The 26,814-nt window shown below is 37.7% G+C and overlaps 1 protein-coding gene and 1 non-coding gene across 4 annotated transcripts in view; both read left to right on the top strand.

Moving 5' to 3' along the window:
* Positions 1-3,857: 3,857 nt before the first annotated feature.
* The window catches only part of IARS1 (isoleucyl-tRNA synthetase 1), an 81,094-nt gene continuing 58,137 nt past the window's right edge, over positions 3,858-26,814 (top strand). Inside the window, exons 1-7 of one of the 3 annotated variants that reach the window (XM_043453105.1) lie at positions 3,858-3,970; positions 10,847-10,973; positions 11,622-11,778; positions 12,034-12,153; positions 13,910-13,992; positions 16,708-16,825; positions 23,182-23,329. In XM_043453105.1, the coding sequence (XP_043309040.1) occupies positions 10,855-10,973; positions 11,622-11,778; positions 12,034-12,153; positions 13,910-13,992; positions 16,708-16,825; positions 23,182-23,329 (745 nt within the window). In that variant the 5' untranslated portion in view covers positions 3,858-3,970; positions 10,847-10,854. Of the gene's footprint in view, positions 3,971-9,346; positions 9,426-10,846; positions 10,997-11,621; positions 11,779-12,033; positions 12,154-13,909; positions 13,993-16,707; positions 16,826-23,181; positions 23,330-26,814 lie in introns of those variants that run through there. The other 2 variants (XM_043453104.1, XM_043453106.1) reach the window with 2 other exon arrangements.
* Positions 7,254-7,386, top strand: LOC122432153. Its single transcript, XR_006266766.1, has one exon. It is a non-coding gene; the product is annotated as a small nucleolar RNA SNORA84 (small nucleolar RNA).

The raw sequence follows: 26,814 nt of genomic DNA, 5'->3' as shown, positions 1-26,814 counted from the left end.
CAGGAATGCCCTACACATATTCTCAGATCAGGTTTTTTTCTGTCATTTTATTGGCTATCAGTTCAGTTCAGTCGCTCAGTTGGGTCTGACTCTTTGCGACCCCAAGGACTGCAGCACGCCAGGCCTACCTGTCCATCACCAACTCTCAGAGTTTACTCAAACTCATATGCATTGAGTCAGTGATGCCATCCAACCATCTCATCCTCTGTCATCCCCTTCTCCTACCTTCAATTTTCCCCAGCATCAGGGTCTTTTCAAATGAGTCAGCTCTTCACATCAGGTGGCCAAAACACTGGAGTTTCAGCTTCAGCATCAGTCCTTCCAATGAATATTCACTACTGATTTCCTTTAGGATTGACTGGTTGAATCTCCTTGCAGCCCAAGGGACTCTCAAGAGTCTTTTCCAACATCATAGTTCTAAAGTATCAATTCTTCGGCACTCAGCTTTCTTTATAGTCCAACTCTCACATCCATACACGACTACTGGAAAAACCATAGCCTTGACTAGATGGACCTTTGTTGGCAAAGTTTGCTTTTTAATATGCCATCTAGGTTAGTCATAACTTTTCTCCCAAGGAGCAAGCATCTTTTAATTTCATGGCTGCAGTCACCATCTACAGTGATTTTGGAGCCCAAAAAAAGTCTGCTACTGTTTCCACTGTTATTCCATCTATTTGCCATGAAGTGATGGGACCGGATGCCATGATCTTTGTTTTCTGAATGTTGAGCTTTAAGCCGACGTTTTCACTATCCTCTTTCACGTTCATCAAGAGGCTCTTTAGTTCTTCTTTGCTTTCTTCCATAAGGGTGGTGTCATCTGCATATCTGAGGTTCTTGATATTTCTCCCAGCAATCTTGATTCCAGCTTGTGCTTCATCCAGCCCAGGGTTTCTCATGATGTACTCTGCATATAAGTTAAATAAGCAGGGTGGCAATATACAGCTTTGATGTACTACTTTTCCTATTTGGAACCAGTCTGTTGTTCCATGTCCATTTCTAACTGTTGCTTCTCAACCTGCATACAGATTTCTCAACAGGCAGGTCAGGTGGTCTGGTATTCCCATCTCTTGAAGAATTCTCTAGAGTTTGTTGTGATCCACACAGTCAAAGGCTTTGGCATAGTCAATAAAGCAGATGTTTTTCTGGAACTACCTTGCTTTTTCGATGATCCAGCTGATGTTGGCAATTTGATCTCTGGTTCCTCTGCCTTTTCTAAATCCAGCTTGAACATCTGGAGGTTCACAGTTCACGTATTGCTGAAGCCTGGCTTGGAGAATTTTGAGTATTACTTTACTAGCATGTGTGATGAGTCCAGTTTGTGGTAGTTTGAGCATTCTTTGGCATTGCCTTTCTTTGGGTTTAGAATGAAAACTGACCTTTCCCAGTCCTGTGGCCACTGCTGAGTTTTCAAATTTGCAGGCATATTGAGTGCGGCACTTTCACAGCATCATCTTTTAGGATTTGAAATAGCTCAACTGGAATTCCATCATCTCCACTAGCTTTGTTCATAGTGATGCTTCCTAAGGCCCATTTGACCTCACATTCCAGGATGTCTGGCTCTAGGTGAGTGATCATACCATCGTGAGTATCTGGGTCATGAAGGTCTTTTTTTGTACAATTCTGTTTATTCTTGCCACCTCTTCTTAAATATCTGCTTCTGTTAGGTCCATACCATTTCTGTACTTTATCCAGCCCATCTTTGCATGAAATGTTCCTTTGCTATCTCTGATTGTCTTCAAGCGATCTCTAATCTTTCCTATTGCGTTATTTTCCTCTATTTCTTTGCACTGATCACTGAGGAAGGCTTTCTTATCTCTCCTTGCTATTCTTTGGAACTCTGCATTCAAATGGGTATATCTTTCCTGTTCTCCTTTGCTTTTTGCTTTTTTGCATTTTTTTTCCTTGGAGATGGTCTTGGTCCCTGTCTCCTGTACAATGTCACGAACCTCCATCCATAGTTCATCAGGCACTCTGTCTACCAGATCTAGTCCCTTAAATCTATTTCCTACTTCCACTGTATAATCATTAACCATTTGCTTTAGGTCATACTTGAATGGTCAAATGGTTTTCCCTACTTTCTTCAGTTTATGTCTGAATTTGGCAATAAGGAGTTCATAATCTGAGCCACAGTCAGCTCCCGGTCTTGTTTTTGCTGACTGTGTAAAGCTTCTCCATCTTTGGCTGCAAAGAATATAATCAGATTTCGGTGTTGACCATCTGGTGATGTCCATGTGTAGAAACTTCTCCTGTGTTTTTGGACGAGGGTGTTTGCTATGACCAGTGAATTCTCTTGGCAAAAATCTTAGCCTTTGTCCTGTTTCATTGGTGGGGCCATGCTCAGTAAATTGTTAATCCAATTTTCTGTTGATGGGTGGAGCTGTGTTCCGTCCCTGCTATTTATGTGGAGCCAAACTATGGTGGAGGTAATGCAGATAATGGTGACCTCCCTCAAAAGATGCATGTGCATCCTCAGTGCCCCCAACCCTGCAGCAGGCCAACCCCGACCCACGCCTCCTCCAGAGACTCCTGGACACCCACAGGCCACTCCCGGATATATTATTGGCTATACTAAGCAGTTATACACTGAATTACTCTCAACTTGTCAAGGGCTGAAATTTTCTTCATAGTCTGGCTCCAATGCTGTGATCAACTGTCCTTTGCATGGCTTTAGATTCCCTTTGGTTTTTAATCAACATACCCAAAAGGTGCTGGGGAGACTCAAATCAGTGATATTAAGTAAGTAAGCAGGCTAATAGGCAAATAATTTTGTTTTCAATTCAGGAATCATTAAGATGTAATAGTTATAAAGCTGGTTGTCAGGCATTTTCTTCCTTTCTTGTTATATCTCTCTGTATGTTTGTTTACCATTATTTCTGCAGTACAATTCATGAAAACTCTGCAGATGGCACTCAAGGAGAAAGGAAAGGTTTCTGTGAACTGCACTGACCTCTAGTGCTTCAGCTCCTCTCAGACCATTCTGTGGCCTCTGTATTTCCCTGAGATATAGGAGGGTCTCTGAAGATAGGCAGGTCAAGAATTTTAGTGAGGAGCATAATCATCCAGAATGTGTGTTAAAATGGGCTTCCCAGGTGGTGGTAGTGGTGAACAATCAGCCTGCCGATGCAGGAGATGCAAGAGACACAGGTTCCATCCCAGGGTAGGAAAGATCCCCGTAAGGAGGAAATGGTAACCCACTCTAGTATTCCTCTGGCTGAAAAATCCCATGAACAGAGGAGCCTGGCAGACTACAGTCCATGGGGTCGCAAAGAGTTGCACAGACCTGAGCACATTCCACAGGAAGATATTTGTGACCCATCTCAGAGACTTAACAAGCCTAGTCTTTGCTCCAAGACTGCATTTTTGCAGACTCCAGGGTGCTTTGGTGCAGGTCTCCATTACACTAAAAAAATATTGCCTTAATGTCTAGGCTTGCTTTCCTTAATATCCTTTCCTTTCCTTAATATACCTAGTAAAGCAGCCTTGACACTGCTCACTCACGGCTCCACACCGTAAATGAGGCCCTGGCATTGCATTTGGTTTACCCGTGGGGAAATGCACATCTATTCTATGTACAGTGAGGTGAACACCGATGAAGGCAAACATCTTGTGTAACAACGCCCTGTCTAGATGCACAACATGTTTCCAGTGTGCATCAGTCTCCATTCTATAAAACGGTCGCGTCCTCCACCGTTGCCCTACCTGCGTGAAGAACGCAAGTCTTAGCCGTCACGCCCGGGAGTCAAGCTGCAACCTTCCCAGTGCACACCTAGGAACGGCCGGGTGGGCGTGACCGGGGCACCACGTTGCCAATCGGCGTCCGGCTTGTTGATGGGTGTCAAATGCCGGTCGCTGATTGGCCGTGGCAAACCAGGCCTCTTCCTCTTAGCCTCACGCTGTCTGGACATTGCATCACCCGGCCAAGACGCAGACTCGTTTCTTTCAGAGCTGCGCCGTCCTGGATGCCGCTAAGGTATGGTCGGTCCTGCTCGTGGGGCCCCTCGGGTACTCCCTGTCCTGCCCACGGGGCTCCCCAGGTCACCTTGTCCTGCCCACGGGCCCCTCAGATACGCCCCTTCCTGCCCACGGGGACCCACGGTCCCCTCTGGTTCACAAGAATTTTTTTCAATGTTCATTGGGGGCCATGGGTTAGTACGTGCATATCCGTTTCCAAGGAAAAGATTGGGAGACGGTCTAAATGGTGCGAAAGAGTCCAACCAGGTACCAATACTGGCTGAGCGGTTCGACCGAGCGTTACAAACCTTGCAAGTTACTCAGCTTCAGCCTGGGATCCCGGTAGCTAACATTTAAGCCGTTGAGTGATTCAGAGAATTTGGTGTGATCGAGCTCACCGGAGAAGTTCAGAAGGTGGACGAAATTACTTGAAAGTCTGGGTATTCATAAGAACACATCAAGTCTTAGGTTCCCATAATGAGCATGTATTGCTGGATGTCTGTGATTAGAGGGAAGTAAGCACAGCGTCTCCCGTCTAACAGTCTTTAAAACCGTAATCCAAGGGCCCAGATGACGACCACGTCTTCGGTGGGAGAAGAAGGCTTCTCAGGAACTTCAGTGGATTTAGCCCTGAAAATGAATAATAACTGGAGGAGTAGGTGCAGAGAACTGTAGTATAATGTAGAAAAGGATTTTACGTTGTGTGTGATTCAGGAGATGGGGAATTGCTGTATTCACTGTAGCTTTGTGTGAGGAACAAGTGGGAGACGATGCTTAACTTCCAGCCTTATTAATTTATGATTTTCTTCTTTAGTGAAGTGGTGTTTCAAATGAATCCACGAAGGAAGATGAGTTTTTTTTATTAGGTGGGACAATATTAGTTTTTGCATTCATTCAGGAGTTGGAGAGAAGAAAGGCAGGATGAAACTAGAGGCAAAGCAATTGATTGAGAGAGTTTAGTAAATAAGATGAGCTTTTAAAAATTATCGGTAAAATAGTGGACAAAGTATCCTTTTCATAAGTAATTATTAAAAAGTGAATTATAGGGAACAGGAGGCAGCTCAATGTAGATTGCACTCATTCTTTTTGGGAAGATGGTTTAGTGACTGGGCAAAGGCAGGAAGAGTAGCATTTGTGGACAAAGAAATAGTAATAGTTTCCATAGATGGCAAGTGATTGCTGTGATTTCACTTAATCTTAAATATTGCGAGTATTTACAACCTTTATTTTACAGATGACGGAATTGAGGTTTAAAGGTTGAATAACTTTTCCTATAAGCCACATACTAAGTTGTGGCACCAAAACTGTCACATTCCAAAGCCAACCCTCTTAATCATCATTCCTGCCAAGAGGAGCCCATGGAGTGGGATAGATTGGAAAATCAATTGGGAGGAGTATCACTAAGGGTGCTGACAAAGGGATTCATTTAAATATTTTTGAGCACCTATGCTGTGTAAGTACACAGTGAGACACAAAATAGTAAGAGGTTAGTGAAATGCTTTTGCCAGCAACGAGTTTGCAGTTGAATTGGAGAGACATGGGACATGCAATATAAATAAACGTTGATGTGTAGGAGAGGAACAGATTCTGGGGAGGGGGATATTTAATTTTGAAAAAGGTGGTTTGGTAAATTCCCATAGAGCAGAGTACATTTATGCTAAGTAGTGCTAGAGTACTTAAGAGAAAGGGCCTGAAACTGGAAAGCAGTTTTGTGAGCCAAAAGTTTTGTTTCTCAGCAGTGTCTAAGAATGTGGTATAGTTCGGAGCTTGAGTTTTGTAAGAGTAAAGGAAAGGTCAGGAGCAGGAATTGTTGGTAAGATCGTGCCCCAGTGAAAAGCCTGAACATTGGGAATAAGGAACCACTGGATTTTTTTTTTTTAATACAGAAATGTACTTTAGTAGAGAAATGGTACTTCCAGAACTTTTCCTCTAGGAAGGTGGTGTGCAGGGTGTATAGTATTTTTTTTTCTCTTGTCGTGTCCAACTCTTTGCGACCTCACAGACTGTAGCTTACCAGGCTCCTCTGTCCATGGAATTCTCCAGGCAAGAGTACTGGAGTGGGTAGCCATTCCCTCCTCCAAGGGATCTTCCCTACTCAGGGATCAAACCTGGGTCTCCCATATTGCAGACAGATTCTTTAGTTTCTGAGCCACCAGGGAAACCTGATAAAGTTAATGACATACTCAAAAATAATCAAAACAGAGTAATATGAAGTAAATAAAAATCTGTTCCTTCACACTTTCCTCATCGTATCCTATTCTCTGGTGGTGGCCATTGTTAAATTTGGTGGGTAGCCTTCTAAATTAAGTACAGAATTGCTTAAACATAGACTTAGTATATATTTGTATATTTTCTAATATACTTGAAAATAATGCATATAGTATAAATTACTATCAGCAACTGTGACTCACTGGTTTTCAGTATGTTTAATATGTATGCTTACATATTTTGGTTTATTATTTTTACTGCCTGCATGGTATTGATGTACCATAATTTATTTTAGTCTATTACTTATTCATGGGTATTTAAATTGTTTTCACATATTTGTCTATAGAAGTGCTTCCGTTGATATCTTTATACATATTTTACACATTTGCGTAAGTATATCTCTGGCTTGCTGCTGCTGCTGCTGCTAAGTCGCTTCAGTTGTGTCTGACTCTGAGACCCCATAGACAGCAGCCTGCCAGGCTCCTCTGTCCCTGGGATTCTCCAGGCCAGAATACTGGAGTGGGTTGCCATTTCCTTCTCCAATGCATGCCTTTCTGGCTTATATGTTAATAAGATATAAGTTGTCTTTAAAAAGGCTGGAGATGGACCCGCCACTGGGGTTAAATTTGACTTAATGTAGCAGGTTATGAAGATCTGGGAATGAGGAAGACGGAATAGAGAAATAGACTTAGAAGTCAAACCCATGTAACTTGGTGATCTGTTGGATGTGGGGATCATCTGGTAGTATTAAAGGTGACTCAGACATTTCAGGTAAGGGGAAGAAATAGTGGAACTACTAGAACAGTGATATTAAAAATGGGAACAAGTGTGGTAAAGATCATGAGATTTATTTTTAAATTTTTTTGGTGTACTTTTCCAAGATATGTTGAGGTAAACACAAGTAAAGGTCAAAAAGGGTATCTAGAAATTGCTGAAGAGGATGTTGAGGCTAAAGAGGTGAGAAGGAGTCATGGACTAGGGAAGACGGTGGAGACCTTGAATTGTAGTTAAGAGGAAGAAGAGGAGATTGCTTCCCTGAGCATGACTGGTAAGGTTAATCCCCCTCCTCTTTCTGCTCCCACTTTCACCCACGAGCCCTGTGGTTACTGGAGGCTGTTGTGCAGGTACAGCTGTCCAGTGGATGTGAGGGGCTAGAGCAATCCTGTGATATATGCATGGGGGCTGTTTCTCCTCAGCAGCCGCCATAGCCCGGTCACTGATACACGACACTTCCTGGGATAGTCAGTGCCATTACATGGGGTCTTTGCGTTTGGCCTAATAATGCAGTGGTTCTTAATCTTTGGAGATGTAGAGGCTCACTGGAAATTTTATAAAACTTTAAAGCCATCTTCACAGAAAGCTTAACTCTCATTTTCTTTAAAAAAAAAAAAAAAGAAAAATATTCAGATAAATAAAATAGCAGAACAGTTTAAGAGGAGGACTTAAATTGTGATGTGCATGCTAATCCCCTCAGGTCTTGTTAAAATGTAGATTTGGACTCCTTAATCTGAGGAAGGGCTGGTGAGTCTTCTCCAGTCAACTTTTATAGATGCTGGTAATAATAAGACCAGCCTTGATAAGCATTAAGAGTGACAGACGTAAATGTGTTGATATCTGAAGATCTGTTAGTCTTCAGGTATAACCTCTTTAAGTTTCAACTGGCCTCTAATAAAGTTGTCACTGATCCAGTAGGACTCCTACTACATCAGTAAATGTACAGACTTTAACGCCTCTCTCCATCCTTGAAAGGTTGTGAGTTATGACAAGAGCTGAAGATGCAAAGTGCCTTTCAACTTCTGTTTAATGACATGTAATGGCACAATCTGGGGTTTCCCAGGTGGCACTAGTAGTAAGTATGTATCCTGCCTGCCAATGCAGGATACATAAGAGATGCAGGTTCCATCTCTGGGTTGGGAAGATCCCCTGGAGGAGGGCATGGCAGCCCACTCCAGTATTCTTGCCTGGAGAATCCCATGGACAGAGGAGCCTGGCAGGCTACAGTCCATAGGGTCGCACAGAGTTGGACATGACCTAAAGCAACTTTGCACGCACACATGCATGCAAATGGCTTACTCTCATCAGAAAATGGATAGTTGAGTTAAATGGCACACATGTTCTTTCCTTATTTTTATCCTATATAAAACTCAAAGGCACTCTCACGTCTCAAAAATGAATGAAAGAGGGACAACAGGAGAAATACTGCTTGTAACAAACTTTAAAAACAACTTTATCTAAAAAAAAAAACAAAAACAACTTTATCTGATGTTAAAAATATTAATTAAACAGATCACTCATTTCCGTGTGTGACTCAGACCTCTGTGGCATAAATCTCATTTTCTGTAGATTTTCACTTATGTGCAAAATTAATATCCTTTTGACTTTTTAATCCCTTGTGTTGGCTGCCAGGAAGCTCACAGTTATATCTTGAATCGGTGTTGCTAATTTAGACCAAGGATCTGCATGATTTAAATTTTCCCTGATCTTGAATTTCCATATAATTTTAATTAAATTCCCTAATTTTATTTTTAATCAGTTTGTGTATTTGCCATCTCATGGTTAGTCCTTTAGTCTCTTCACATTCTCTGTCAAATAAAATAGAATAAAAATATGTTAACATAGTAAGGACTAGATCTTTGAAATTCCATAATTTCTACCATTGCTTTATATACATAGCTTTTTTTTTTAATAAAAAAATTTTTTTTATGGCATAGTTCAGTTATGGTGCTTAGGCTTTGATTTTTCAGAATTGGTTGAAGTATGTCAGTTCCTGTGCTTCTAGAGTCAATTATCTCAGATTGTTACTTGAGTTCTTAAGGTTTTCCACCTTCTCTGTTTTCTCGTTATTAGAGTTCCTGTCCCATTGTAATCTGATGTTGGCTTGGAAATCTGGTCACCAACCTTATTAAAATTATAAAGTGAGAATAAATAGGCTTTGAGGAGAAATGGGCTCAAGGATGCCCACTAGATAGTTAAACCACTAGATAGTTAAACCCAGACTGATCATGTATTTCTGAATGAGGTTGTTAACTTCTGAAAAAGACACTAAGACCTCTCACTAGGCACTAAATCAGAGCGGCATAGGATTTGTCCTTTACAAAAATCATGAGTAAGCAGCACAGTTGATAAAATGTAAAATTAAAATAATCTTGGAATTATTTGAATGTCATTCTTATCTTTTTAGCTTTAACATTTTTTAAGGTTTTGCCTGTTTCCCTCAGAAAGATTTGGTTGATTCAACAGAAGTACTTTATGTCTTATGAATGTAGGTAAGAATTTTTACCTACTTTGAGATTTATTTTTTCAGATTATTAATGAATTTTTAGTATCATTACAATTGGCAAGGTTTTCTTTTCTTTTAAGAAATGTGTTGTCTGCAATTACTAAATGTTATACTGTAGTTGAAGAATAAATGAGTGTGAATTGGACATAAATTTTGAAATTTAAAAGTACCATATGTTTTTACTTCATACTATATACAGAAATAACTCAAGATGGATCATTGACCTAACTGTAAGAGCTAAAACATCACAACCTTGTTGTTGGTAGTGATTTCTTAGATATGAAACTAAAAGTTCAAGTAACAAAACCTCTAAATAAACTGCACTTCACCAAAATTAAAAGTGTTCATGCTTCAAAGAATATACCATGAAGAAAATAAGAAACAAGCTATGGAATGGGAAAATTTTTTTGCAAATCCTGTAACTGATAAGGGGCTTGTACCTAGATTGTATAAAGAATTCTTACAACTTAGTAGTAAAAAGAGAGCCCAATTAAACAGCAGGCAAAAGATGAATAGACATTTCTCCAAAGAAGGTATAAAATGACCAATAAGCTCAGCATCACTAATCATTAGGGAAATGGAAATCAAAAGCACAGTAAGATACTACTTTATACCACCTAGGATTTCATATAATCCAAAGTTGGACAATAAGGAGTGAGGATGTAGAAAAACTGGAATCTTATTCTCTGCTAGGAGAATATAAAATGACACAGCAGCTTTGGAACACATTTTGGCAGTTTCTCAAAAAGTTGAACACAGTTACCATAAGCCAGCAGTTGCACTCTTAGGTATTTACCTAAGAGCTGAAAACTTATGTCTACATAAAAACTGCCCTGTCCAAAAGTGAAAACAATGCTAATGTCCATGAACTGAGGAATTAATAAAGAAAAGTGTGAAATCTGTAAAATGAATTATTATCCAGCCATAAATGAAAAATGAAGTATGAGTACCTGTTACAACATGGATGAACCTTGAAAACATAATTCTAAGTGAAAGAAGCCAGACCCAGTAGTCTGTATATACGTAATTTCATTTATGTGAAATGTCCAAAATAGGAAGATCTAGAGAGGAGGCAGAACAGTCACCAGATAGTGAAGAAGAGGAAGGAGAATGACTGCTAATGTTTACAGTTTTTTGGAAAGCTGAAGAGGGAGTAGTGATGAAAATGTTTTGGAATTAGAGTGGTTGTGGTTGCACAGTCTTGGGTATATACTTTAAAAAGAAAAAGGCAAAAGTGAATTGTACACTTTAAAAGGGTGAACTTTATGGTATGTGAACTTTACCTTTAAAAAGTTTAATGTACCATGTAGTATCATTGCTAGTGATAGGAACATTCATTTTAATGTATGGTACTCTGTTATTCCTAGACTTCTCCTTTGAGAATAAAAAATTTGATTTCTCTTGCAGTGACAAAAATGGTTCAACAAGTTCCAGAAAACATTAATTTTCCTGCTGAAGAAGAGAAAATCTTGCAGTTTTGGTCTGACTTTAATTGTTTCCAGGAATGCTTAAAGCAATCAAAACATAAGCCAAAGTATGTGAATATCTTTGGTTAAGGTATAGTCTAAAAATAATCATTTCTCAGAATCTCCTACCTCTTTATATATCTCAGTAGTAGATATATGTTGAATGAATGAGCTTTTAACTACTAGAGGTACATTCAGTTTCTTATTGAGGTCTTCCAAACAGTTTATATGTCAAGTCTCTTCCTTTCCACTTTTCTTATTATTACCATTCTCATTTAAGCATTTAGACAAGTAGTGTAGTAGCTTCCTGTTGGGGTTCTTCCTACCTCTAGTCTTTATTCACCTAAAAACCAGTCTTTTCTTTAATTACTGTTTTTATCATGTGTCTCTTCTGCTCAAAAAACCTTATATTAGGTGTTTTTTGCCCTATTTTACCGATGATCTAACTTACGATCAGGATGAATAATTTCCTTTAGATCATAGAACTAATAAATGAAGAATGGATGGTCTAATGCAGGTCTCTCCAAATGGTCATATTTAGCCTTTTTGAATGCAGGGCCTCCAGTAGACATCTAATCAGTTATGTCTGAGTTTCCTAGCCTTGCAGCTTTTCTTCTCCCCAAAGACTCTACTGTTACAGGAGCTGTCTGTAGTAAAATGCTGACTTAGTTTCTGCTGTCTATTTAAAGTAACAACAAATTTTTCTTACCTCTTAGATTTACCTTCTATGATGGGCCTCCTTTTGCAACTGGACTGCCTCACTATGGACATATACTTGCAGGGACAATTAAAGATATAGTTACAAGATATGCTCACCAGAGTGGGTTTCACGTTGACAGAAGATTTGGTTGGGATTGTCATGGTTTACCTGTGGTATGTTTGAGTCATCAGCTGTATTATGTTCTGATATTTTAAAATAAGCATTATATTTCAATATATAATATGTTAAATTATGAATTTTTGCTATACTCATATATTCTTCAACTTTATTTCTATAATACTGTGTACAGTTCATTTTCTCTATAGATTTTCTGAGAACTAATTTTTTAATTTTTTATTTTCTAGCTTTGTTGAATTGCATTTATTTCATAGGGCAGGGATGTTAACGATCTTATTGCAAATTTTCAGGAATATGAAATTGATAAGACCCTGGGAATCAGAGGACCAGAGGATGTAGCCAAATTGGGAATTGCGGAGTATAACAGTCAGTGCCGAGCAATTGTGATGCGATACTCTACTGAGTGGAAGGTATAATTGGTGTTTTAAGTAGAATTTTTTTTAAAAACTAGTTTTTAAAGGGGAGTTGAAATACTTTATGATCGTTTGTGCTTTTTATGACATGCACCCAAAGTTGACTGTCCTCTTTAAAGGACTGTTTAGCTTCCATCTTCAACTTCATTGCCTAAACTGTTAAGCTGAACCCTCTCTTTTTTGATTTCTATGTTCCTGATTGATCTTCCAAATTTAATCTCCTACCTTCCCACAGTGTATGACAGGAATCATGCTGTCCTAACAAACAGATTAACTTGAATGTTGCAATTTTAAAATTCAGATGTTAAAAATAATTCACACTTGGACTGGTTGTTATATTAGCTTGATTCCCATCTTGCCCACTGCTTTTCTAGTCATAGAGCTCCCACAGCCGATACATTTAAGTATAACTGTCAAGTCTGGCAGAGCTCTTGTCTTCTCTTAATTCTGATGGGCTTAGAAACAAAGGTCTTCAACTCCCCCCTTCCTCCCTGCCTCTCAGATTGTTGTACAACTGTACAGATTGCTGTACAATGCAAAAACATATCTGGCTTTTATTTTTTTCCATCTTCATGATCTTACCACTGTTTCAAATTTGCTGTTCCTGCCAGTGGTATCAGTCTTCCAGAGTTCAAATTTTAGTCATCATGACCTGTTAAAACCTTTAACCTTTCTTAATATCTCTTATCTAGACATTTCTTTTCATTCCTACAGCCTAGTCTTTCAGCCACCATTGTCTTCATTTCTATAACAATCTAATAATTGGTCTCTTGCTCATGTTCTTTCCACTTAGCTTGCCAAGTTATTTCTCTCAAGACTGTTTATTATGCTCTTTCTGCTCAAAACTTATTGTTTAATAAAATTTGATTTCACCAACCTAAAAATCAAAGCTCCGTAATTTTCTCCTAACCTAACTTTCCTGAATCTACCTTTATTGCCTGGTCACTAATAGGGGAAAGTCCTGATGGTTGTAATATACATGTGGGCTGTTTTTTTCCCCCCAAAATAGTATAAAGAGCCTCTATACCAAACACCCACTTCCCAAAAGCTAACACCTTTAATGACTATGGTATAATTATCAAAATCAAGAAATTAGCATTGATACAATATTATACATCTATTCAGATTTAACCAGTTGGCCACTAATTCTTATTTCTGATGCAAGATCCAGTCTAGGAATACAGATTTCATTCAGTTGTGTCTCTGCAGTCTCCTTCAATCTGGAACATTCCTTTAGTCTTTTGTCTTCATGACCTTGTCGCCTTTTAAAAAATACAGAAATTCCTTCAGTGTCTGATATTTCCTCATGGTTCAGTTTAGGTTATACTTTTTTGGCAAAAATGCCTAAGAAGTAGCATCAAGCCCTCTTAGTCTGTCATATCAGAAGGCACGTAGTGCCGATATGTCTCATTGGCGTTGTTAATGTTGTTCACTAAGGCGATTCTGTGAAGTTTCTCCATTGTCAAGTTTCGGGTTTTCCTTTGTAATTAGTAAGTACCCTGTTTCTTATCATACTGTGACTCATTAATTTCAGCAACCATTGATGATTCATGCCAGCAACAGTTAGATCTGCAGTGTTTGACACGTGGTAGCTTTGGTAGACTTTTATGTGTTGTTTACAATATAGATTTACTTGAACCATTGATTGTTCTTCCACAATCATCATATATAATGATGATAATTGCTATGTAATAACATGTCGTTGTCTAAAAACTCTAATATTCCTATTTTTTTAATATTCACATGCTTTAAGTCTACTATTACCAGACTTGGCCGATGGATTGACTTTGACAATGACTATAAAACTTTGTATCCACAATTCATGGAATCTGTCTGGTAAGTTTATTTGACGGTATAAATATGACTGTTTGTTGTATTAGTAGAGAGGTGCTCTAGTATGAATCAGCTTGTTTCATAGTTACCTGAAATCTCTGGGAATTGATTTGTTTTTTCCTTTGTTTTTAAAGACTTAATTTTGCTATGAACCTAAAAATGCTCTAAAAAGATAAAAAGAGGAAGATACAGAGATTTCCCACATATTTTATGCCTCCACACATACAGAGCCTCCTCTGTTATCATCATCCCCCACCAGAGTGGTACATTTGTTACAATTCATGAACCTGTATTGACAGATCATAATCAGCTGAAGTCCAGAGTTTCCATTAGGGTTCCCTCTTCTTGTACATTCTTTGGATTTGGACAGATGTGTGACGATATACTTCCATAATTCTGCTATCATACAGAGTATTTATATTCCCTGAAATTCTACAGTACTGTTCATTCCTTCCACCCCTAAATTTATCTTTGAATTCAGTATATTTTAGATTCTAAGAAGGTATTAATGATACTTGAATTTTTGATGTGTACTTGAACTTTTTACTGACAGAAATTATATATGCAGTCACTGTTTCCTAACAGATTCAAAATTAATTTTTCTTCCTTTAACTGTAAATAAGAATTGTTGCAATGCCAGTTTTGATATGTAATTTAACTTGAGCTTCCTACAGTAGTCTGAGAATCATTACATATCGTTAGTTGGCAAACAATTATTATGGCTACAGAATGCCCTGTGTACATAACTCAGACCTTGAGGAAGTCCTCCTTTTGTTAAGTTATGTGTAATTACAGGTGAGTTGCAGAGATCTTTTGTAGGATTCTTTTTTTTTTGGGCCCTGCATTGAAGTGTTTGTGCTTCTTACTGCCTTCCTATCTCCCTGATTACATTTCTATTAGTCAATATCTGTTGCACATGCTTGGCACATGCTCTTTGAGGAGCTAGATATCTAGGGCAGTTCTCAGACCCTCTGACTAAGGTACCACTGTGAGTGCATCTCCAGACCCATATATCCAAGGGTGGAAGTTGATTAAATTCTCTGGCAAGGCAGGAACTTTGGACAGAGGTTCTTCCTATTTCACTGACTAGGTGGAGTTCTCATGACTAGTGCATTCTAAAAATGCAGGGTTTCTGTTAAATGTCTGAAAAAGAAGGTATTCTTTATGCTCCAGATCAGCATTTAAGTATTTAGCACTTAAATGTGGTTAGTATGATTGAGAAACTGAGCTTCTAATTTTAATGAATTAAATGAGCACATGTGGCTAGTGCTACCATAGTAGACAGTGCAGCTTTACATCATACTTCTTTATTTATATTAAAACATACTTCAATCGGGAAAATCATTCAAAGCCTCTTAGTGTTAGAATGTTGGTTATTGCCGAGGAACATGTTGACATATAAATAAGGCACATAAACCTAGCGTGAATATAAAAATAATAGTAGGTGATACATTTTAAATGATAGCGTTAATGGTGATAATGTAGATTGAGTTGGTACTTTTGAGTATATATAAAATACTTCCATATCAATTTTCCCAGATGATTCAGAAAGTCCTGTGACTTGGGGTTAGACCCTGTTGGAGGTAAAGGCAAGTGACTGTGATTTGTCGCTGAGATCACTCAGCGAGTTATATGGCTCTTAGGCTTGAATCTGGATCTTAATATCAAATCTGACAGTTCCTCTGGTCTCCTGTGAATGTACTGTGAATCAGAGTCTATAATTTAAAGTTTGAATTTGGGAAATTTTTTACAAGACACCAGGCTTTCAGACTTTATTCAAAGTCAAGGAATACCATGAAAATTTGTGCATAGTTTTTTCACAAAAATGTATTTTACCATATGGGAGAGAATTTAATTCATTTATTGTTCCGAGTACTTAGGACTCGAACTACAAAAATGAGTTAAATAAAGGCAGAATTGAGTAAGAATTCCCACCAAATGCATTCTTGTATCCGTCTAGGAAAGGTGACTAGTACCACAGGAGAACCTGGGATGACTGTTTTGCAGTGTCTTGGTGCACTTAGCTTAAAGCAACATGTTTAATAAGTGTTTAGTAAAAATTCTTGACTGACTATAGGAGAGATATCTGATCCTAATCCCAGTTGTTTCTACTTAAGCCTTTGTAAAACTGTCCATTATAGTGAAATTTAAGCAATACACCAGAAAAGTATGAAGAAAAACAACCTAAAATCCCAACTGTAAGTTAACACATTGGTGGAAACCTATTTTTTTTAGCATCTCTAAAAATGTAAATATGTATACTGATATGTACAGTTTCACATAAATGGTACCTCATTGTACAATATGGTGTCAATTGCTTTTCTCAGTCAACATCAAGTCATGAGCATCTTTCTGTATCAACAGATACTAGCACTTTTAATGTCTACATTGTTGTTGTTTAGTCGCTAAGTGGTGTCTGACGCTTTGCGACCCCATGGACTGTAGCCTGCCAGGCTCCTGTGTCCATGGGATTCACCAGGCAAGAATACAGGAGTGGATTATTGTTTCCCTCTCCAGGTTTAATGTCTACATAATATCTCATTATACTGATCTGTTATAATTTACCAGCTATTCACCAGTTGAGAGACATTGTGTTTCTACTTCTTTGCCTGTCAGATACTCTGCAAATGGAAACTAGACTGGCATAGATGTTTGTATTTGGGAAAACAGGATTTTGGCGATGTAAGTTTTGAAAAATTCTTTCTCTTTACTTGTCAGGTGGATCTTCAAACAACTCTATGATAAAGGCCTTGTTTATAGAGGTGTGAAAGTCATGCCCTTCTCCACTGCGTGCAATACTCCACTCTCCAACTTTGAATCTCACCAGAATTACAAGGTATGTGAGATGGCATTGGACATTAAGTTATGTAATCAGAAGTTAAATGGTTGTGATGACCATGGTAACTTAGTCCCAGTGTGGAACGTTAAGCCTGGGGAGTGATGTACATGATGTATCTTAATGTGATGTGTCCACGTGTGCTCTTACTTTTGTCTGACTCTCTCTGACCTCATGGACTGTGGCCTGCCAGGCTCGTCTGTTCATGGAATTTTCCAGGCAAAAACATTGGAGTGGGTTGCCATTTCCTTCTCCAGGGGATCTTCCCACCTAGGGATCAAACCCATGTCTCTTGCTTCTCCTGCATTGGCAGGCAGATTTTTATGAACTGAGCCACTGGAGAAGCCCTCGGCTGGTCTTAATAGATAGATTTTGATTGATAGATTTTGCTTATTTTAACCATATTTTTATGCCTCTCTTTGTTTAATAAGTCCAGCTCTGCTCTATTTTCCTCAAGTCACTGTTTCATAAGGCTTATTGCTTAGGATTATTTTATGCCTCGTCTAAGACCTTGTAATATCATTTATTTGTTAAAAGTATTTGGAAGAAAATCTGATTTGCCGTTGGTGATGTGTTATGATCTTTGCTTTGATGAATGAAATAACTTGTTGTCTTTGGTATAAGAATTTAAACATGTCTGACATTTACATAGTGTACTTTGTTTAGTCATTCAGTCGTGTCCAGCTGTTTGTGACGCCAAGGACTACAGCACGCCAGGCTTCCCTGTCTGTCACCATTTCCCAGAGCTTGCTCAAACTCATGTCCATTGAGTCGGTGATGCCATCCAGCCATCTTGCTCTCTGTCATCCCCTGCTCCTCCTACCTTCAATCTTTCCCGGCATCGGGGTCTTTTCTGCTGAGTCAGCTCTTTGCATCAGGTGGCCAAAGTATTGGAGCTTCAGCATCAGTCCTTCAAGTGAATATTCAGGATTGATTTCCTTTAGGATTGACTGGTTTGATCTCCTTGCAGTCCAAGGGGGTCAGTGTACTGCTTTACCTTATCCAGAGAGATAGTAAAAACTGTAAGTCTTTAGAAATAAGAGGTATCTGTTCTCACATGTTTGTATTCAAGTAGTGGTTTTATTTCTGATGTTATTTAACATCTTGTCCTCTTTGTTTTTAAAGGACTTCGATTTGTTCAGAATTCTCATTTCATGACTTAGGTTTGAAAATTATTAAAACTTGCACTTCAGATGCATTTTCCATCTTAGAGAATGCTTTCAACATCTCATTGGATTATTCATAGGGACTCCTACTATTGTACTTTTTTAATAAAATATATTAAGCACATAAAAATGTAGAGATTAATATAATAACTGTTGAGTACCAAAGGCTTAAACTTTGTCAGATCTGAATATATTGCTGTATTTTCTTCCTTCTTAAAAACACTTTAATGTGAAGAATTTCAAGCACGCACAAAAGTAGACAATAATTAGCTAACTCTCCTGTGCCTATCATGTATCCGCAACAGTCTCTATAGCCAGTCCTGCCGCATCTACACACTTCACTTATTTCTCCCAGATGCATTTTCAAAAGCAAATTATAGACATGTCATTTTATTGATAAGTAATCCATTGTGTACCTTTAATAATTAATCTTTCTTTAATCTTTCTTAAAAATTAATCTTTCTTTAACATTACCATAGTACTGTTGTCACACCTTAAAAAGTCACATCAATCATTTTGAATATTCTTAATGTTAAATATTCTGCAATTGTTTAACTGCTGGATATCATCAGTGTTCACATTTCTATTTGTCTCATAAATAGCGTCTTTTCCCCCTAAGGTTATTTCTAGTTGTTTGTTTTTTAATCCAGACCTAAGGAAAGTTCATATTCAGTAATAGTTGTCTCTTAGATCTTTTTTAATGTGTAGGTCTCCATTTCTGTTTTTCTTTTGCTTCCCTCGCCCCCCGCCCGCCCCCCACCTTTGCAAATCGTTGTCTGGGAAACAGGTGTTGCTTTGTAGAGTTTCCCATGATCTGAATTTTAATGATTACAACTTCATAATCTGATTTAACATTTTCTCTGTCCTCTGCATTTTGTAGATATAAGTACTTTGTTTCTGTGTTTGTTTTTTTCTTTGACTGTATATAATAGAGGTCAGTATTTGTTTTTTTTATTCGGACATGCACAGATCCTAAGTATACCAAGTAATGGGTTGCATTGGGGAATTCCCCAGCGAATCGGTGGTTAGGACTCGGAGCTTTCACTGCTGAGGGCACAGGTTTTGTCCCTGTTCTTGGAACTAAAATCCAGCAAGCCCTGTGGCATGGCCAAAAAAATTAAAAATAAAATTGGTTTCACTAAATGCATCTGTTTTTTTTCAAATATATCAGATATCACAGGTAACAGTTGATTAGTTTTGTCTGGTTCTGTACTTTGAAGAAATGGGAAGATATACTATGTATTCTTTTCTTTCTGGCTTTTCTCTCTCAGCATTGCTTGTGATAGTCATCCATGTTTTGTAGAGTTATGGATCTTTTGTTCTAATTACTGTGTGGGTAAATCTACCACAGTTTGTTTATTTACACCACCTTTCTCTTTTCCATTTCTTTCTTTACATCCTGATAGGTAACCACTATGCTGAATTTGGGTTTCTTAATTATGCATATTTTTATATTGTTGCTATGTACATAAGTATTCATTAACAGTATATACTGTTTTTATATATGTTTTTGAGTATCATCCATTGTTCTTATTTGGAACCTTGCCTTTTAAAATAAACATTATGTTTTAAAATTCCTTCTTATTTATACATGTAGCTTTAAGTTTAATTTTAACTGCTGTTTTTTAAGATGGTTGGATAGCATCACTGACTCAATGGACGTGAACTTGGGCAAACTGTAATAAATAGAGGGGGCAGGGAGACCTGACGTGCTGCATGGGGTCACAAAGAGTCAGACACAAGTTATTGAATGAACAACAATGTAGTAGTGATCCCCAGCCTCTTGGGAGCCAGGGACTGGTTTTGTGGAAGACGGTTTTTCCACAGACCAAGTAAGGGGATGGTTTGGGGATGATACAAGCACATTACATTTATTGTGCACATTATTTCTGTTATTATTACGTCACCTTTAGTTTTTAGCTTATTTAACTTACATGCAGAGTACATCATGCAAAATGCCAGGTTGGATGACCTACAAACTGGAATCAAGATTGCCAGGGGAAATATCAGTATCCTCAGATATGCAGATGACACCACCCTTATGGCTAAAAATGTAGAAGAACTAAAGAGCCTCTTGATGAAAGAGAAGAGTGAAAAAGTTGGCTTAAAACTCAGCATTCAAAAAACTAAGATCATGGCATCCGGTCCCATCACTTTATGGCAAATAAAAGGAGAAACACTGGAAACAGTGGCTGACTTTATTTTTCTGGGCTCCAAAATCACTGCAGATGGTGACTGCAGCCATGAAATTAAAAGATGCTTGCTCCTTGGAAGAAAAGCTATGACCAACCTAGACAGAGACGTTACTTTACCAACAAAGGTCCGTCTAGTCAAAGCTATGGTTTTTCCAGTAGTCATGTATGGGTGTGAGAGTTGGACTATAAAGAAAGCTGAGTGCTAAAGAATTGATGCTTTTGAACTGTGGTGTTGAAGACTCTTGAGAGTCCCTTGGACTACAAGGAGATCAAACCAGTCCATTCTAAAGGAAATCAGTCCTGAATATTTATTGGAAGGACTGATGCTGAAGCTCAAGCTCCAATACTTTGGCCACCTGGTGCGAAGAACTGACTTATTTGAAAAGGCCCTGGTGCTGAAAAAGATTGAAGGCAGGAGGAGAAGGGGATGACAGAGGATGATATGGTTGGATGGCATCACTGATGCAATAGACATGAGTTTGAGTAGGCTCCGGGAGTTGGTGATGTATAGGGAAGCCTGGTATGCCGCAGTCCGTGGAGTTGCAGAGAGTCAGATCTGACTGAGCGACTGAACTGAAGTGAACTGATTATATCACCTCCACCTCAGACCGTCAGGGATTGGATCCCAGAGGTTGGGGACCTCTGCTGCATGTGTGTGTGTGTGCATTTGTTTCCAACTCTGTGACCCCATGGATTGTAGCCCACCAGGCTTCTCCGTCTGGAATTTTCCAGATGAGAATACTGGAGTAGGTTGCCATTTCCTCCTCCAGGGAATCTTAGGAACCCAGGATTCGGACCCAGGGATCAAACCTCCATCTCTTACATCTCCTGGACCCTTTCATCTAACAAATAGGTTACAGTTTATCTATTCATTCTTTTGATAGATGTTTGAATTGAATTGTTCAGAGGGCTAGGGTTTTTTTTTTTTTTCTTTTTTCAAATGGTAACAGTGTTGTTCCAAACATTTTGTAATACAAATCCTTGTGTACTGTGCTGGAGTTTTCTTTGGTAACTAAATTTTTACATGTTAGTTTCCTATAGTAGTTTGGTCCTAGAGTTTTCAAAGTTTATACTCATCTATAAGTAAATAGATACATTTTCTTATTGGGAAAGAGCAAGCTGTAGGGAAGTAAATTGAGTTAATGAAGAAAATCCTTCCAGACTTCTCAAAAGATAACTGAGCATACACACACAAACTAAATGATGATATATAAAAATACTTATTTTTTATATTGTCTTAATTTTTAGTTTCTAGAAGTCTGGTTGATGTGATTGTTTATGAAGCTTATGCTCATTGTGGAAAATTTAGAAGCCATAGAAGATATTAAGAAGAAGGAGAAAATTATAATCCCAGTACCCAAAGGAAATCACTATTAATGTTTTATTTTAGGTTTCCCTTTAGTGGCTTTTTTATTTTTTAAGTTTTTTATGTTCATTACTATATATGTTAAAATTAATATTTTTATACCTTAGTACCTATTTCCTGACTTAATAAGACAGCAGTTTTTTTGCTCTTCCATTTCCTTGCTTTATTCCATATACTTGTACAAAATGAATGTATATTTGAAGCCAACACCCCAATAAAGTTAAGAAGGAGCCTTATCAATTAATCTATCAAAAGCTCTCCCTTCTCATGGTCCTTTCAGTTTAGTGTGTATCACCCTACTCCTTTATAGTTACTGCTGTCCTCATTCCAACCTCATTGTTCACTGATTCTCTACTAAATATAAATACAGTTGTACAGTTTGTTCTTTTTTATCTGTCCGACTTCTTTTGCTCAAGATTGTGTTTCTGGAAGTCATCTGTGTTGTGTGTAGTTATAGATCATTTTAGTTACTGCCCAGTATTTAGCTTATCTATTCTAATGGCTAAATTTATTTATTTATGTGGCTGTGTCAGGTCTTAGCTGTGATGTGTGAGATCTTTTTTTGAGGCTCACAGATTACCTGGTTGTGGCTCATGGGCTTCAATAGTGGCCAAGTGGGCTTAGTTGTTCCATGATATGTGGGATCTTAGTTCCTGACCAAGGATTAAGCGTGCTTCCCTGGCATTGCAGGACAGAGTCTTAGCCGCTGGACCACCAGAGAAGTCCCTGTCCCTTCTAATGTTGATTGCCCTTTGGGTAATACCTAGTTACTGGCTGTTAATGAATATTCTAGAACTTGAGTTTTGGGGAGTATATATAGATATTTCTATTGCTTACATTCCCAGGAGTGGAACTATTGTGTCATAAAGTTATACTTACATTTAGCTCTAGTACTAGAGTTGGCAAACTATGTAAAGGACCAGATAGTAATTATTTTAGACTTTGTAAGCCACATGGTCTGTCAGTCCTGTCAAAACCATTCTTAGCTCTTGGACTGTACACAAAACTGGTAGTGGCCAGATTTGACTCAAGGACCGTGGTTCATTGTCTCCCACTCTTAAAGACTTTTCCAAAGGGGTTATACTGATTAATATCTCCACTAGACTGTTATGATTACACTGCATCCTTGCCAACACTCACTATTTTCTTTTTTTTGTTTTGTTTTGTTCATTCTTTAATTGTGTACTAAGGATTATTTTTGACATAATTTCAGATTTCCTGAAAAGTTGAAAACACAATTCTCATATACCCTTCAGTGAATTTTTTATTAATATATTTTTGAATAAATAATACCTGTTTTGCAAAATAGTTATTTTATTAACCTAACTCTTTATAGACTTTATAAAATAGATCATTGTAATAGTGAAATCTCCATTATGTATCCCTCTTGATAAACTTTAAGTATTTTAGTTGTGACTACTAAGGTAATTGTTAAAGCATTTCTTTATATAAAACTGTATTTGGAATTTCCTGCTTTGTGTTTTCTTCTTACAAATATGGCAGATTTTTTTTTAAAGCTCAGTTTATTCTGAAAATCAAATTATTGTGTTCTTTAGGATCAGTTCCTTTTTCTTGCAAGTCTACTATTATGAATTTTATTAAAGAATATTTTATCTCATTTGATTTCAGGATGTTCAAGATCCTTCAATATTTGTAACTTTCCCTTTGGAGGAAGATGAAAATGTTTCTCTGGTTGCCTGGACAACTACTCCCTGGACTCTTCCTAGTAACCTTGCCCTGTGTGTTAATCCCGACTTGCAATATGTGAAGATTAAAGGTAAGTGTGAGCCTCGTTCTTTATAATTGATATGAATAAAATAATGAATGAAAGCTGACATTTCTTTCCTTTTTTTTTTTACTTTTTTAATTGAAGTATAGTTGATATACATGTTAGTTGCAGGCTTCCCAGGTTGCACTAGTGGTAATGAACACCCCTGCCAGGTAAAGAACCTGCCTGCCAATGCAAGAGATGCAGGAGACTTGGGTTTGACCCCTAGGTCAGGAAGATTCCCTGGAGGAGGAAATGACAGCCCACTCCAGTACTTCGTGGAGAATCCTATGGACAGAGGAGCCTGGCAGGCTACTGCCATAGGGTTTCAAAGAGTCGGACACAACTGAAACAACTTAGCACATATTAGTTGCAGATTTACAGCAAAGTAATTAGATGTTTGTATACACTGGATAATAAACATCACAGTAAGTCTAGTTAACTCCATCACCAGACATACTTACAGAATTGTTTTCTTATGGCGAGACCTTTTAAGATCTGCTCTCTCAGTAACTTTCAAGTATGCAATATAGTATTAACTATGGTTGCCATGCTATAAACTTTATCCCCATGCCTTATTTTATAATTGGAGGTTTATACCCTTTGACTTCCTTTACTCATTTTGTCACCCCCTCCTCCTCATCTCCTGCCTCTGGTAACCACCAGTCTGTTCTCTGTATCCATGAGGTTTATTTTTGTGGTTTTGATTTTGTTTTTATTCCACATAAAAGTGAGATGAAAAGCGTCTTTTTTAGACTTCTTTCACTTAGCCTGATGGCCTTAACATCTATCCATGATGTTTTAAACAGCAAAATTTCATTCTTTCATATAGCCAAATAGCTTTTCATTATATATATACATACCAGATTTTCTTCATCCATCCACTGATGGACACAGGTTGTTTCTAAAACTTGGCTATTGTAAATAATGCTACAGTGAACAGGGGTTGCAGATATCTTTTCAAGTTAGTATTTTCATTCTCTTTGTATAAATACCCAAAAGTAAAATGACTGGATCATATGTATTTTTAACTTTGTTGAGTAACTGCCATACTGTTTTCCATAGTGGCTACATCAATTTACATTCCCATCAGCAGTGTACAAAGGTTCTGTCTTCTTCATATCCTTGCTGACACTTGTCTCTTATGAATACAGCCATTCCATCAGGTATGAGGTGATCCCTTATTAGGCTTTTGATTTGTGTATCCATGATGATTAGTGATGTTGAGCATCTTTTCATGTACCTGTTGGATATCTGTATGTCTTCTTTGGAAAAACATCTATTCAGATCTTCTACCCATTTATTTATTTATTCATTTGCTGTTGCATTGTGTGAGTTCTTTACATATTTTTGATGTTAGCCCCTTATCAGATATTTGATATACAGATATTTTCTTGCACGGTTGCCTTTTCATTTTGTTGATTACTTTTGCTATGCGGAAGCTTTAATGTGAAGTCGTCCCACTTTTTTTTTTTTTGCTTCTGGTTTCTTTTGTTGTCAGGTCAAAAACAAGCAAAAACATTGCCAAGACCAATGTCAGGGAATTTATCATATATGTTTTGTGGGGATTTGTTTTTTTCCCCCCACAGTGAGCAGCATGTGAAACCCCCCGAACTAGGAACAGTGATCAGACCCGTGCCCCCTGCAGTAAAAGTGCAGAGTCTTAACCACTGGACCACCAGGGAAATCCAGTCAGCTGTGTTTTCATCTAGGAATCTTAGGGTTTCAGGTCTTATGTCCAAGTCTTTTATTCATTTGTGTTAATTTCTGTATATGGCATGAGAGAGTGATCTAGTTCTCCCAACACTATTTATTGAAGAGACTGTCCTTTCCCTATTGTATATTCTTGGCTCCTTTGTTGTAAATGAATTGTCTGTATATGTGTGAGTTTATTTCTGGAATCTCTGTTTTGTTCTATACTGTTGTGATTACTAGAGCTTTGTGATATAGTTTGAAATAAATAAGTGTTCTGCCTTCAGCTTTGTTCTTCTTTCTCAAGAGTGAATATAGACTTTTCAGGATCTTTTGTGGGTCGATACAGATTTTAAGAATGTTGACTCTATTTCTGGGAAAAATGCCATTGAAATATTGACAGGAATTGCACTGAATCTAGAATTCTTTGAGTAGTATGGATGTTTTAACACTGTTAATTCTTCAAGTCCCTGAATACAGAATTCTTTTCCATTTATTTGTGTCTTCGATTTCTTTCATCAGTGTCTTAAACTTTTCAGTGTCTTGGTCTTTCATTTACTCTTAAGCTTATTCCTAGGTGTTTTATTCTTTGTGATACAATTGTAAATGCAGTTATTTTCTCTCTATGATAGTTCATTATTGGTGTGTAGAAGTGCAGTGAATTTCAGTATGTTGATTTTGTATCCTACAACTTTACTGCATTTATTTTTTAGTTCTAAGTTTTTGACGGAGTCTTGGGTTTTATATATGTACTATCATGTCCTCTGAAAATAGTGAGCTTTACCTCTTCCTTTCGAATATGGATTTCTTTTATTTGTTTTTCCTACTTAACTCTTCTGGCTAGGACTTCAGTACTAAAATAAAAATGTCGAGAGTGGGTGTCTTTATCTTGTTGATATTAGAGGAAACACTTTCAACTTTTTCCCCATAAATATGATGTTAGCTGTGGACCTCTCACATATGGCCTTTGTTATATTGAGGTTTATTCCCTCTAAAAGGCATTTATTAGAGTAATTTTATTTAGCTACAGAGAGAGATTATCAGGATACAGTTGAGGTTTTTTGTTTGTTTGTTTTTTGGCCCTGCCACATGGCTTACAGGATCCCAGACCCAAGGATCAAACCTGGGCCCTGGCAGTGGAAGCACTGTGTCCTAATCACTGTACTGCCCAGGAATTGCCAAGGATGTTGTTATTAGCAAATAGCAAAAAAATCCTAACTCCCGGGGTTTGTGGAAGGCAGGACCTGGATAGGTATTGTTTAGGGCTATGCCCTTATACCCCATTATGTGGAACAAGATAAGTATTCAGTAAATAGACAGACAGTAGATGGTCACACTAGAAACAGCACACAGTTAATTCATTAAGAAAACTGAGTTGGATACAATGTTAGATAACGTCTAAAATTTTTTTAGGAAATTACTTGTCATGCCTAAATGTATTACAGTTTAAAAAATATTCTTTACTTTGATTTTTAAATAGACATCACTATTAGTAATCAGGGCATAATTTAAAGTTATAACTTAATTAACATACTGCATGTTATATAAGAAATAAATGTTTACTAGAATTAGTAAAGCTATTGGGGCTGGCAGGTAGCATGAACTCTCTGGTCACATGTCTTATAATCTATTGTTTGGGAATCTGTACTTACGTATATCATATTGCTTGTATGTGCTAATAACCCCAGGGAAATTTGCCTATCAATAAAATTTCTTAGAAACCCAGAAAGCCTCTAAGAAATAATTGTCTAGTGGTGAATACATAGGTATGGTGTTATATACCAAGATCCATTTTGAAAGGA

Source organism: Cervus canadensis, chromosome 30 (genome assembly GCF_019320065.1).
Source record: "Cervus canadensis isolate Bull #8, Minnesota chromosome 30, ASM1932006v1, whole genome shotgun sequence".
In the NCBI taxonomy this organism is placed as follows: Eukaryota; Metazoa; Chordata; class Mammalia; order Artiodactyla; family Cervidae; genus Cervus; species Cervus canadensis.
The sequence above is the reverse complement of the archived record's forward strand: the minus strand, read 5'-3'. Positions and strand labels throughout refer to the sequence as shown.